Below are 15,154 nucleotides of genomic sequence, written 5' to 3' on the forward strand. Positions count from 1 at the left end.
CGTGTGCGAGCGCATGTGCTCACATGCTGGAACTCAGGGATTGGGTGCTGGGGCTTGAACTCAGGGCTTGGATACTATCCTTTAGCTTTTTAGCTCAAGGCTGGCATTCTACCACTTAAGACACAGCTCTACTTCTGGAATTTTAGTGATTAGCTGAAGATAACAGTCTCATGAATTTTCCTGCTGGCTTTGAACGATGTTCCCCATATCTCAGCTTCCTGAATACCTAGGATTAAGGATGTGAGTCACTAGCAGCCATCATGTTATGACTCGTCAGGATTAAGGGAAGCCAGGTGACAGCGTGTTTCTGTCACACAGCACATAGCTAGCACACACCTCCGCCACGCTCCATGAACCCTGTCTCCCTCTGGTACCCTTGGCAAAGTTTTATACATTTTTTCACAAGTGCTTACCAAAGAAAGTTGGATCCCACAAATATATAGGGTATCTGTAGGATAGTGTAGATATATCTGATTTATGCAATAAAAAGGCATTTATTTAGATATTTCTGCCATCTTCCTCTAAGAACTAATTTGCATCCTCTTGGGAGTGATATTATTCTCATTAATAATGCATAAAGTAGGCAGGCATAGAGCAAAGCCTGTAATTTTAGCACTTGGGAGGCTGAGGCAGGATTTTGTTCAAGGCTAGCATGGGCTATACATACATAGGGAGACCTTGCCTCAAACACACACACACACACAAGCAGAATCAATGAACTATATTGTAATATTTACAGTGAAGTTTCTATTTCCTCCATGAATATTCTGATCTTTATTGGTGGCAAACCACAATTTTACTTTGCCTTGTAAGCTACCCATTAAATATGGACTGAGAATGAGAAAGAACTGTCATTTCTTTGAGAATCAGCATTCATTTTCATGGGAGTCACGCATCTCCAAGAGAAAGCCCTATAGAAAAGCACAAGATAAATTCTAAGGACCAACCTCACTTAAAAAACAAAACAAAACTAATAGGCACAGGAAGGAACTTCCTGAACAGAGTCCCAGGGTCACAACAAGTTGGAGAGAGACTCGACAAATGGGACTACCTTAAAATAAAAAGCTTCTGCACAGCTAAATCTATCGCAACTAAGCTAGAAAGACAACCAACTAATTGGGAAAAAATATTTACCAGCAATATATCAGACAAGGGGTTAACATCCTGTATATACAGGGAACTCAAGAAACTAATCCCTCCCAAACCTAACAAACCAATTACTAAATGGGCAAGGGAACTAAAGAGGGACTTCTCAAATGAAGAAATAAAAATGGCAAAGAAACACATGAGGAAATGTTCATCATCCCTGGTGGTGAAGGAAATGCAAATAAAGACAACCCTGAGATACCACCTTACCCCAGTCAGAATGTCCCACATCCACAAATCAGCCAACGACAAATGCTGGAGGGGATGTGGAGAAAGAGGAACCCTATTACACTGCTGGTGGGAATGTACACTTATACAACCACTTTGGAAAGCAGTCTGGAGGGTCCTTAGAAAGCTAAAGATTGACCTCCCTTACGACCCAGTCATACCACTTCTAGGCATCTACCCTGAACAACAGGAACCAATATACAAGGACACGTGCACCTCCATGTTTATTGCAGCACTGTTCGCAATAGCTAGGATATGGAAACAACCTAGGTGCCCCACCACAGATGAATGGATCCAAAAATTGTGGTATCTATACACAATGGAATATTATGCAGCCATTAGAAATGACAAAATAATGGCATTTGCAGGGAAATGGATGGAGCTAGAAGGAATCATGTTGAGCGAGGTAAGCCAAGAACGAAGAGACAAACGGTACATGGTCTCCCTCATAAGTGGATGCTAAATCCAAAAGGTTAGTGATACGACAAAACTAACAGGACTTAAGAAACAAAGAACTCCCGCTCATCTGGTTGAACCACTACTAAATATCCTCATGCTGCTGATCACAAATATGGTATATAACATGTGAACACTGTTATATATTACAGACTGTGGTAGACAATTTGCTCCAGGGAAGTTAGAATGAACTTGTGACTTTGAAATTATGTAATCATTTAATCACAATCAAAAAAAAAAAAAAAAAAAGAACCTCGGGGAAGGGAGGGAGGGAGGGGATGGTAGGGGGAAAACAATGGAGGGGGTAACAATGTTCAAGAGGAAGTGTACTCATAACCTCACTCATGTAACTGTGACCCTCTGTATAGTAGCTTTACAATAAAAAAAAAAAAAAAAAAAGAAAAAAAAAAAAGAAAAAAAAAAAAAAAAAAAAAAAAAAAAAAAAAAAAAAAAAAAAAAAAAAACAAAACAAATGATCAAACAATAAAACCTAGTTGGGTGCCCGTGGCTCATACCTCTAAATCTTAGCTACTCAGGAGGCTGAGATCTGAGGATCATGGTTCAAAGCCAGCCCAGGAAGAAAAGTTCCCATCAGAGTCCAATTAACCACTCAGACATGAGCTGGGGTACATCGGTGGCTCACACCTGTAATCCTAGCTACTCAGGAGGCTGAGATCTGAGGATCACAGTTCAAAGCCAGCCCAGGCAGGAAAGTCCGTGAGACTCTTATCTCCAATAAACGGCTAGAAAACTGGAAGTAGCGCTGTGGCTCAAGTGGTAGAGCGCTCGCCTTGAGCTGAAGAGCTGAGGGATAGTGCCCAGGCCGAGTTCAAGCCCCATGACCAACAACAACAAAAAAAATCAGACATGGAGCTGTGGCTCACAGTGGTAGAACAGTAGCCCTGAGCAAAAAAGCTCAGAGGCAATGCAATGCTCAGGCCCTGGGTTCAAGCTCCATGAAAGACAAAAAAAACCCACAAAGCCCTATCATCATCATCATCATCATCATCATCATCATCATCATCATCATCATCATCATCATCCCTAGGATTTGAACTCAGGGCCTTGCAATTGGTAGGCAGGTGCTATACTACTGAGCCACACAGTCCTGAGCCACACACAAGACTTGCTTTGGCGTTGTCTGGTATGGTGTGATAGTTCTGGTGTGTGAAAGCAGCTGGCATGGATTCAGGGATGGATAGGTTTATTTCTGCCTCCAGCTTCTTAACCAGGAGGATTTGGTGAATCATTAACCATCCTGAGTCCATTTGTAAAACAGAATAACAATATTTACTTCTAAGGTTGTTGTTGGTATAACTGATGCCACCAAGGCAACAGCCCTTGGCGATTAAGGCCAGGCACCAACTGCCAAGTGAAAATATGTTATTCCTTCTCCTTGCTTCTCCTTCACTTTTCTTCCTTTGTAGGGAGCACAGGCAGTGGTAACTCTTCAAGCTCTTCAGTTAGGGAGGGCTGATCTACTCTAATGCCTTGTACTACCTGCCCAGAAGGCCACCTGGGCACCAACAGTGGCCCTGGTTGAATCCTGACAGCCATCTGTTCCAGGAACATCTGTCTGTGCTTTCTGCCCTTCCTGATTGGAATGCTTTCCCAATGTCCCAATCCTTCTACCATTTTTCATCCCAGCAGAGAAACCTGGGGTCTTCAAAGAACACTTACTTTGTGTTGGTTGGTTGGTGGATGTTTGTATTGACCTGCCCAGTCTCCCTCTTGCTGGACACATAGACATACTCAGGCAGCTACAGTGGGTCCCAATAAGTTCATATGTGTCATGCAAAAACAGTGCTCACTCTCACCATGTAGCCTGGGATGATTTCAGCCCATCATGCCTAACTTCTTCATTTAAAGTGATTTTAGTGCACACCTGTCCTTCTTTACATCCTGACTTCTCTCAGAACCACCACTCCATTTCCTGTCTCCCCCCCTTTTTTTTAAATGCCAGTCCTGGGGCTAGAAATCAGGGCCTGGGTACTTGTCTCTTAGCTTTTTCACTCAAGGCTAGCACTCTACCACTTGAGCCATATAGCTTCACTTCCAGCTAGTTGATAGTTAACTGGAGATAAAAGTCTCATGTCTCATGGACTTTCCCATCCAGGCTGGCTTTAAACCATGATTCTTAGATCACAGTCTCCTAAGTAGTTAGGATTATAGGCATGAGACACCATAATGCCTGGCCCATCTATATCTGTATGTGTGTGTGTGTGCTCACGCGCACACACGTGTGTATTCATGCATGTACACTAGGGCTTGAATTCAGGGCATTGTACTATTCGATTAGCTTTTTTTTGGTCAAGGCTAACACTCTACCACTTGAGCTGCAGCTTCACTTCTAGCCTTTTGGTGGTTAGCTGGAGATAGTCACAGAGATATGTCTACTTGGGTTGGCTTCAAACCTTGATCCTAGTATCTCAGCTCCTGAGTTGCTAGGGTAACAGTTGTGAGCCACTGGCACGTGGCTTTCCAATGTTTTTAATATGTTAAACACAAGTTATGGAAAGGGAGAATTCTTTCCTATAGAGTTCATGTGTTATGTACAAATTAGAAGATGTCATACACCCTGGCTGGAGAAGTTCTACACTTATAGCTCAGAGCCAGCCAGCGGTTCTGTTATATAAAGATTAAGGATAATGTATGCAAAGATTGTAACAGCCTTCCAAATAAAATAAGAGATGACACCATTTGTAAATAGTGATCTTTCGTTATGGTATTAAGTGTATTTTGGGCGAGACTCGGTGGCTTATATCTGTGATCTCGGCTACTTCAGAGGCAGAGATTGAGACCACTGAGATTCAAGGGAAAAAAGTTGACCCAGCTCAACAAACAAGCCAGGCATGGTGGGATAGGTCTGTAATTCTGCTTCTGCCTCTGTGATTATGTGCATGTGGGGTAGTGGAGGGTGAGCAGTCAAGGAAGATTATGATCTAAGGTTGACCTTATCTGAAAAATACCCTGGACCAAAAGCAAGGCTCAAGAAGTAGAGCACTTTGGGCTGGGAAGATGGCTCAGTGGTAGAGCGCTTGCCTTGCATGCCTGAGGCCCTGGGTTCGATTCCTCAGCACCACATAAGCAAAATGAAAAAAGCCAGAAGTGGTGCTGTGGCTCAAGTGGGAGAGCGCTAGCCTTGAGCTGAAGAGCTGAGGGACAGCGCCCAGGCCCAGAGTTCAAGCTCCACAACTGGACCCAAAAAAAAAAAAAAAAAAGAAGTAGAGCACTTGTCTAGCAAGTTAAAGGCCCTAATTTCAAACTTTAGTACTAGAGAGAAAAATACATTTTAGTCATGGTCCTGATTAGCAACTCAAGGTCATGGCTAAAGAAATTCCCTTCCTCCTGCACCATCACCTTTTCTCCTTATGGAATTGATACTATTAGCATACAGATAGTTATTTTTCCAAATTAAGAACAACCAAAACAAAACAAAATAGTATTTTTTTTTAAAACCTCCTGTCTTGACCTTCTATCTTTCTGAGCACCTATTGCTTCATTACTTGGGGGTGTGGCCTGGATGTGTCCCCGAGCGTCCACTGTGGTTGAAGGTTGAGACCCTGGGGAGCTGCTCATGGAAGACGGTAGCACCACTGGAGGTGGGAGGTCTGTAGTCACTGGAATCCTCATGGATTTTCCAGTAGCTCCCTCCAGAGGATTCTTTAAAAAGCCTTAGTTTTAGGGCTGGGAAGGTGGCTCAGTGGTAGAGCGCTTGTCTTGCATGCCTGAGGCCCTGGGTTCAATTCCTCACCACCACATAAGCAAAAAGAAAAAAAAGCTGGAAAAAAAAAAAAAGCTGGAAGTGGCACTGTGGCTCAAGTGGTAGAGCACTAGCCTTGAGCTAAAGAGCTGAGGGACAGCGCCCAGGCCCAGAGTTCAGGCCCCACGACCAGACCCAAAATAATAAATAAATAAGTAAATAAATAAATAAAAATAAAATTTAAAAAAGCCTGAGTTTTAGGCAGGTTCCAGTATCTCATTTCTTTGAGCTCAGATGCTGCTATAAAATTTTGTGACTGTCCTTACAATGATATTTAAATGTCAAGTACAAGCTGACCTTAACTGGAATAACTATAAGCTTAATTTATAACCTGATACATTTAGTTTAAGAAGCTGTTTATTAATACAAATAGGGAATATGTTCCTTAAAAACGTCACAGTAGCCAGGTATGGCTCACTCCCGTAACCCTAGCAACTCAAGAGGTGAGATCTGAGGATCCTGCCAGCCTCAGCAGGAAACTCTGTGGGACTCTTATTTCCCATTAACCACCAGAAAACTGTAAGTGGAGCTGTGGTTCAAAGTGGTAATCTTGAGCAAAAAAAGCTCAGGGACAGTGCCCAGGCCCAGAGTTCAAGCCCCATGACCAACCAAAAAAGTTCCACTTGTTTTGTTTGTGTTTGTTTTCTTTTTATAATGTTACTTGAAAAGTAGCATTTTCAATTTTCAATTTTTTTTTTTTTTTTTTTTTTTGCTGGGTACTGGCAGCCTATGATCTTAGCTACTTAGGAAGTTGAGATCTGAGGATCATGGTGTAAAGCCAACTCAGTTAGTATAGTCCATAAGACTTTCATCTCCAATAAACTAGCAAAAAAACCCCAAAAAACAAAAAACACCTGGTAGTGGAGATGTGGCTCAAATGGTAGAGCCTTTTTCCCTCAAAGGAAAAAGCTCAGGGACAAGTGCCCAGGCCCAGAGTTCAAACTCCAGGACTGGCACAAAAACAAAAAATAGACAAAAAACCCTACCAATTTTTGTAAAAAATCTTAGCAAAATATGTTTCTTGGTAGTTATCATCCAGCTACATCTCCCTGACTATAACCCAAGATCATGAAACACTACAGATATGGTGCTTCAAAAACTGCCCAATTGCTGGAAAATTCTCTCCTGTCATAACATCTACTTAAGAAGAAACAATTAGGGCTGGGAAGGTAGCTCCGTGGTAGAGTGCTTGCCTTGTATGCATGAGGTCCTGGTTCAATTCCTTAGCACCACATAAGCAGAAAAATCTGGAAGTGGTGCTGTGGCTCAAGTGGTAGAGCACTAGCCTTGAGCTGAAGAGCTTAAGGACAGCACCTAGGCTCAGAGTTCAGGGCCCATGACCGGCAAAAAAAGAAGAAGAAGAAGAAAAATTAGAAATTTTAAAGTGTTTGTAGCAACTATTGGGACATTGTGATCATCTCTAAGTACAGCTACATTGGAAAGTAGACATACAAAGAATTCTCTGAGGTTTAATATAAATTCTATTATAATAGATAATTCAAGGAACTATTCTCTGGTAGAAAATTGGTATTGAAATGCTGGGATTTGGTTGTATTAGATGCAGACTCTACAAGTAGAATCACACTAGACCTGCGGGATCTCTGTCTCCACTCATCGTGATGACTGTCATGAGGGTAGAGAGAGAACACTAGACAAATGATGTCATGATTTTCACTGATGGACAATGAAAGGAGACAAAAGGAAAATACCACACACATAGTCACACACATACAACCATACATTGCTATACACATAACCATACACAATTACATGCACACCAATTACACAGTCACACAAATGATAAGCACTACCACACACACCATTATAGACATGTATTTACACACACCAGATCAATGTCTGTATATAGATAAAACTAGGTATAATTTATACCTGTCAACTTTTTTCCCCTGAGAGGAAGAGTTGTGCTTTTGCTTTTAAAACTGTCTTTTCCAGCTTTTTTTTTTAATTGTGAAAATACTGTACAGAGGAGTTACAATTACATGGGCAAGATAATGAGTATATTTCTTAGCAAGCATTGTAGCCTCCTCTTTTGCTTCCCCTTCCCATCCCTTCCCATCCTCCCCTCGACCCCCATTATCCAGCTCTTTTATTCTAATATTGAAAGGTGTCCTTTTTTTTTTTTTTTTTCCAGTCATGGGCCCTGAACTCTGGGCCTGGGCACTGTCCCTCAGCTCTTCAGCTCAAGGCTAGCGCTCTACCACTTGAGCTGCAGCACCACTTCCAGCTTTTTCTGCTTATGTGTTGCTGAGGAATCAAACCCAAGGCCTCATGCATGCAAGGCAAGCAATCTACCACTGAGCCACCTTCCCAGCTCCTGTCTCCATTTTTTTTATTAGCACCAATTAGTTGTACAAGGGGGTTCTGATGTATCTATATATGCAAACCATGTACCACAACCAGAATCACCCCTTCCAACACTCTCCCTCATCCCCTTCTCCCCTCTTCCCAGACCAGTTTGAAAAGTCCCTTCTTTTAGGAAATGTGATGATGATAGTGGTAAATGTTTTTTAAATCCTGATGGTCTAGCTCAGAATTATATCAACGGCCTAGTTTGTCAAAGGTTTGATTTACACACACACACACACACACACACACACACACACACACACACACACAAATTCCAACAATCTTATCTCAATCTGAAAAATGAAAAACAAATTTTGTGTGTGTGCTAGTACTGGAGCTCAAACTCAGAGTCTTGTGCTGTTGTTTTGACTTACTTTTTTGTTCATAGCTGGCACTCTACCACATGATCTATACTTCCAGTTTCAGCTTTTTGCTGGTTAACTGGAAATAAGGGTCTTGAAGATTTATCTGCCAAGGCTGGCCTCAAACCTTGATCCTCAGATCTCAGCCACTGGAGCCTGACTAGAAACTATATTCTTCTTTTTTTTGGTCAGTTGTGGGTCTTGAACTCAGAGTGTGGGCATTGTCCCTGAGCTTTTACACTCAAGTACATTGCTCTACCACTCTGAGCCACAGAGCCACTTCCAGTTTTCTGGTATTTAATTAGAGATAAGAGTCTTACAGATTTTCCTGACCTGGCTGGCATCAAACCATGATCCTCAGCTCTCAGCCTCCTGGGTAGCTAGGATATAGGCATGAGCCACTGACGTGTGGCTAACATTTTATTCTTTGAAATTACATTGAGCCATAAAATCCAAATGTCTGCAAATGGCAATTTTCTAGTTAAAAAAATGATCTTGGCTCACTGTCTTTTTCTGAAGATAGCGAAATCCTTTAACCTGTCATTCAAAGCCTCCCTTCAGCTTCAGCCTATCTTTCTTAGTTTTTTGCTTAGCACCTTTCTTCTCTCTTTCTCGGGGTTAGCCCTTCCTGACCTTCCCTGACCCTGAGGCACGTTCAGCCTCTGTCCTCTCTGGTCATGAAAAGCGCCAGCCTTGTGACAGCTGCCCTGGGCTGCCTCCCAGTACCTCCCTCACAATTCAGTATCCTCCTTGCCAGGGGCATCGAGCTGTGCCTTGAATTCCAGCTTGGAGAGGCTCTGGCATACCTGCGGGGTCTTACCAGTCTCCTGTGCTCACCCATTCTCACATGGAGTCAGGCCCCAGGCCCGGTACAACCCAGATGGAAGGCAAAACTATACTGCGCATGCCTTCTTTCAGATGAGACCTGTGCTTTTCCCACCCCTCCTCCTGGACCCTAGCTTCCTTCCCTTCCTCTCTGGCTTGTTAGAACCCACTAGGCAGCTTGGCCAAGACTTCAGGGTTGTTCTACCTCAACACACTGAGCTTCTCACTTCTGCTACTTCAGCTGAACCACACCTCCTGACACTTCTTTCTATAAGTCAGTGGCACTTGGAGTGCTCTTGCCAGGCCCCGGCACACAAGGCCAGTGTCCCAGGCTCTGCCCATTAGGAACCAGGGATATCAACAGTGGTGGTCAAGGAGAAGTTCACAACATCTCACTTCCAAGAGCTGAGCTTCTGAAAGGCAGGGCATACATCTCTGTATAAACATGGGTTTATGGAACCATGGGCTAGTTGAGATTGGTTTGGGAAGGGAGGGGAGAGAGACAGACAAGGTGAGTCCAATCAAGGTACATAGATATATGGACCTATCAAAATGATTGCCACCCTTATACAATGGGTTGATAGCAATAAAAATATTTAAAACCTAATCACCATGGTAGGCACAGCTAGAACTCTGTGCTTATTTCCTGAGTAAATAAATGAAGAAGCTGTGAGCTCCTGTAGTATTCCCTCAATTCACTTTTCCAGCATATACCTACGATGAATTTTGAAGAGTTTTCAAGTTACGACTGAAGGGACCAACACCGATAGTGCACGCACCATGTCACCTGACTCAGGGGTGTTTATAGTACGCCCCTCACTTGGAAAGTCAGAACCACTGCATGTCTCGTGTCTTAATTTACTGGCAACATTCATTTTCCTAAGAGCTTATTTTGCTAACTTTTTTAAAAAATCCAGAAATGACCGTTATTAGAGGCTTAGAACGGGCTAACGAGAATTTGGGGACACAGAAATATAGGCAAGGTCCCCATCCTGGAAGAACATGATTTTGAGAACAACACTTGAAAACATAGTAATGATGAAATAAAAGTGAAGATATTATAGTTTATGCTTGTAATCCTAGCAACTCAGGAAGCTGAGATCTCAGGATTAAGGTTAGAAGCCAGACTCTTATTTCGAATTGACCAGCAAAAATTCAGAAGTGGAACTATGGTTCAAGTGGTGGAGTGTCAGCCTTGAACAAAAAAGCTAAGGGAGAGCACTCAGGTCCTGAATTCAAGCCCCAGTACAGACAGACAGACACACAGACACAGACACACAGACACACAGACACACACACACACACACACATCGTACACAAAGTTTCTCTATGTACTACTCACTAACATTTATCAGGTTCTTGGTTCAAAAAAATGTGGTAAGATTTGAGAGGACAGTTACAGGTGACTCTCAGAGTTAGAAACAAAATTCCTCTTGTCTAGAGGCCAATGTTCTTTTCTTTGAAGTATATGAACCCTTTAAAGGGCAGTTACTGGGCTGGGGGAACAGCTCAATGGTAGAGGCTTCCTTCTATCTGGGTTCAGTCCTCAGGACAACAACAACAAATACTACTACTACTACTACTACTTGCTACTTCTCCACTAGGGAAAGCCTGAGAAAATGAAGGTGCCCACCAACCCCCAAGAGAGGGTAGGCAGGGCAACTTCTCCCTATGTAAGGGGACCAGGCAGCGTGGGCCAGGTGCTGGCTAGCTGCTGGCTAGCTCTTCACTAGAAGCCCTGAACTGGGCTCCTGGCAGGCATCTTCTCAGCATTGGTAACACCCTGCTGGTTAAGAGCATCTCAAACCAAAAAGAGAAGTTGTCCTGTTATCTCCCCTGCCCCACCCCATTTTAATTTAGCCAATAAAGTTTGCTACTTCCTACTCAGTGAGAATAGAAATGACCCCCACACTCAATCCATGCAAGAAGAGTTTTAGAAAGACACAGAAAAAGATGGAGACACAAGAGTAAGAGTGGATCCCTGGTGTTTATGTGCCACATCACTGAGACACTCTTTCCTGGGACTGTAGTTACACAGGGCTGGAGAGCAGGCCACAGCATCTGCAGCAGCACCAACCTCCATGGTGTCATACCTTCCATGCCCACACTGTGACTTCTGTCTTTTCCAGAAACTCACAGAAACCTCTTCCCATGAGAAGAAATAAAATACTTTCCTCTTGTGAGGCACATTTCACTTTTTTGAGAAGACAGACAGGACATGATACTCCACCATAGGAGTATCATGAGAAGCAAAAACTGTGAACAGTGTGTTAACAGTGAATGACTTCTTCAAGAACTCAAGGCCTTGAGATTTCAGATTTTTTTTTTATCATGATTGACACTCTTATCACTTGAGCCACATCTCCACTTCTGGCTTTTTGCTGCTTATTTGGAGATAACTAATTGTCTGCCCTGGTTGGCTTTGAGTAGAGATTCTTGATCTGAGCCTCTGGAGTAGCTAAGAGTACAGGTGTGAGCCATTGGTGCCTGGCTAATTATTTACTTTAATGGACAGCGAATGCCAGTAGAAAATACCCTAGAAGTTTAAGGATGCGAGAAAAATTAAATTGTTTTAATTTCCTGTACTACCAAAGCCATGTGACTCTTGACAATCTAAGTCTACAGATGATACGGGAGAGAAGGTACTGGGTAGAAAAATAAAATACTCCATAGGACCTCTAAAAGTAAGTACCATCTGACCTACCCTTCATCTTCACCCTGGCTTCTTGCTTCCTTCCATATGGACTTACTAGGCCTGGGGCATCCATTGTCACTGAAGACACAAGGCAAAGAAGGAAGGGTACCATGGAAGGGGTGGGGGCTGATGGGTCGGCTGGGTGGAAATATCACAATGAAACACCCCCGTTCAACTAATGTGTACTAATAAAAATCTTTTCAAAGAGAGATGTAGTTGGGAGCCAGTGAACTGTGCCTGTAATCCTACCTACTCAGAAAGCTGAGAGCTGAGGATTGTGGTTTGAAGCCAGCCTGGGCAGGCAAAGTCCATAAACAACACTCTTCTCTTCAATTAACCACCCCCCAAAAAACTGGAAGTGGAGCTGTGGCCCAAGTGGAAAAGCACCTCCTTTGAGCAAAAACGCTCAGGGATAACACCTACCTACACCCCGAGTTCAAGCCCCAGGACACACGAGCACCCGCACGCGCGTGGGGTACTCACAAGCCCAACACCATCACCTAAGACAACCTGGATGACTCACTCTATCTTAACCGCTGAAAATTCACTTTAAGAAAAAAAAAGGGGGGCGGGGGCTCCATTACCTTGAGCATGCGGATTTCCCGGAGGGCGATTTTCTTTATGACAGGGTCATCTTCGGATTCCAGAAACCTCTTGATGGCCACGAGCTGGCCCGTGTCTCGGTTTCTGCATTTGAAAACAACGCCATAGGACCCCTCTCCAATTTTCCCGATTTTCTCATACTTCTCCATCCCCGGGGAACGGCGTTTCACATCGTCTTTCCACGCCGCTCTTAGGAAATTCGGGCCCGGATAGACGGCCCCGGCGCTCCAAGCAGGCCGGGGGTGAGCCAGGGACCTAGCTCAGGGCAGAGGAACGTGTTAGAGAATTAGGAGCCCCCCCAGACCCCCGGCCCCCGGCCCGGCCGTGGCCCTCAGAAACGACCTCCACCCCGGGGTGGCCCGATTGACCGCCTGTGCGTTCAGCACCGTCCCCCAGCCGGCCTCCGCGGGCTCCTCTGTCTTTGTAACGCTCTCCTTCATCCGATCTCCGACACTTGAGCCGGCTGGAGTTCGCGGACCGCTAAGGGCTTCCCCGGTTCTAATTTCGGGTGTCATTTCCGCGCCTCCCGAGGGGCGGCGGCGGCGGGGATCGCCCCGCGTCCTCGGCGTCCTCCGAGGCGCGGGGCCGCCTCTCCCGCAGCTTATCCGGCCTTCTCCCCGCCCTGCGTCCCGGCAGGCGCCCCGAGGCGGGAGGACTCCGGGATCCCGGGACCCCCGAGTCCGGGGACTCACCGCGTCGGACCCCGAGGGCCGCTCGGAGCGCGGCGGGCGGGCCCCGCGATCCCTATGGGAACCAACCCCCACCCCGTGTGGGTCTGGGCGGGGCCGCCGCACCCCGGTTCCCACCTTCCGCCCGCTCCCCGGTTCCCCGCTCGCCCTCCTTCCCGCAGAGGAGATCGGCACGATTGCGAAGTGGAAGTGCACCCGTGCCAGACCGTGCGCGCGCGGAGCCTGCCCCTCTCCCCCCCCCCCCCCCCCGCCTCCGGCGCACCCCGACACGGCCCGTGCGCCCCGCCGGCGTTTCCCTGGGGGCGGCCGCCAGCGAAACGGGCCGGCGCGTCCCCGGACCCGCACCCTCCTCCTCCCCCCCCCCCCATCGACCCTCAGGGTCAGGCATTGCTGGGCGCTCGGGCGTCTCTGGGCAAGGTGGCCGCCACACTACACATCTGTTCACACGCGCAGCACCCAGGGAGGCGCGAGCCCGGGAACTGAGACCGCTGGAGAGGACCCCGCCCGGGCCGCGCCACGCTGCGCGCTGCGGGTGCGAATCCGAGCAGACTTCAGGGAGGATCCTCCAGTGCGGGAGGAGGGTGGCCGCCTGGAAAATGGAGGAGAGTCAGGGATGGGCGAACGGGGCCTGTGGACTGCCCAGAAATGATTTGCCACAGGCGCCCACGGATTTGTTTTATTTTCTCTATCACTTTGTCTTTTTCCCCGAAGGTAATATAAATAGAAGCGTAAAAGCTTCGTTCACACCACAGAACGCATCTGAGATGCACCCATGTGTTCCATGTGGCCGCACCCCCTCCTTTGCCATTGTTAAATAGTATTCCGTGGTGCGGATGTGCAAACGTTTGTTTCTTAATTCCTGGTTGCTGAATCTCTGAGTTGTGCTTCCGGTTTGGGGTGAGCGTCCTTCAAGCCACCGCTAAGAGTTCATGCATAACCTCGTGTGTGAACATGTGTTTCCAATTCTCGTGACAAAACACTCGGAAGCGGACTGCTGGTAGTTAGGATAAGTGTTTTTCCACGTGGCTGTACCCTTTCGTTCCAACCACCCTGCACCCTGGCCAGCATTTAGCATCCTCGTCCTTTTGATTTTAGTCATTCTAATAGGTGGTTAATGGCCTTCAGAGGTTTTAGTTTGCATTTTTCTAATGACTCAGTGTCATCTGGTGTCTTGTCAAGCATGGGTTTCAGGAAGTGGTTTTTTTTATTTGTTTGTTTTAAAGGAAAGTTTTTAAAAGAAGAATTCCTTAGGTTGGATTCTCTAGGCCATCATGGAATCTGCAAATAGGGACAGTTTCAGTTCTTCCCAATCAGTGCCCTTTTTCTTATCCTTATCCTTGTTCTTGCCTTACTGGGCAGGTGTGATATTAAGTAAGAGTGAATAGCAGGATGCCAGTGGCATAATCTTAGTTGAGAATGGAGGATTGTGGCTTGAGGCCAGCCTGGGAGACTTTCTCAATTCCTAGCTGGGCAAAGTGGTATGCCCTTGTCACCCCAAGCTACATTGGAGGCTGGGATTGGGAGGATCTCGGTGCCAGGCCAGTCTAGGCAGAAAAACCTGCAAGCCTGTCTCCCTGAGAAGGAGGCTAGATGGGTGCCCGTGTGATCCCAGTGCAGCTGGGATGCCTTTAGTAGATGATCACACCCCAGGCTGGCCCCAGCAGGAGGGGGGACCCTATCCTAGAAATAACCAGTGCAAAACAGGGCTGGAGGCAAGGCTCAGCAAAGTGTGAGGCCTTGAATTCAAACCTTCCAGTACCACCTGCTAGTGTGGGGGTGTGAGGGGGCCGTGAGGGCATGCATACATTGTCTTACTGTTGATCTTAGGAGGAGAACATATAGTTTTGCAGCATCAAGTATAAAGCGAGCTACAGAATTTTTTGTAATTCATTGAAATGTGTTGAAGTTGGTTTTATGATACAGAATATAGTCTATGTTGATAAGTTTTTCCTTCCTTCCTTCCTTCCTTCCTTCCCTGTCTGTGTCTGTCTGCCTGTGTCTGTCTGTCTGTCTGTCTCTC

General features: G+C 45.8%; 1 protein-coding gene across 2 annotated transcripts in view; it reads right to left on the reverse strand.

The window, feature by feature from the left end:
• Cdkl1 (cyclin dependent kinase like 1) overlaps window positions 1-13,333 on the reverse strand; it is a 57,919-nt gene extending 44,586 nt beyond the window's left edge. Inside the window, exons 1-2 of one of the 2 annotated variants that reach the window (XM_042677978.1) lie at window positions 13,252-13,333; window positions 12,427-12,700 (exon numbers count right to left, since the gene is read on the reverse strand). In XM_042677978.1, coding sequence (XP_042533912.1) covers window positions 12,427-12,594 — 168 coding nt within the window. In that variant the 5' untranslated portion in view covers window positions 12,595-12,700; window positions 13,252-13,333. Of the gene's footprint in view, window positions 1-12,426; window positions 12,701-12,787; window positions 13,094-13,251 lie in introns of those variants that run through there. The other variant, XM_042677976.1, reaches the window with a different exon arrangement.
• Between the last annotated feature and the right edge of the window lie 1,821 nt (window positions 13,334-15,154).

This window comes from Dipodomys spectabilis, unplaced genomic scaffold (assembly GCF_019054845.1).
Source record: "Dipodomys spectabilis isolate Male_0828 unplaced genomic scaffold, ASM1905484v1 ptg000042l, whole genome shotgun sequence".
NCBI lineage: Eukaryota > Metazoa > Chordata > Mammalia > Rodentia > Heteromyidae > Dipodomys > Dipodomys spectabilis.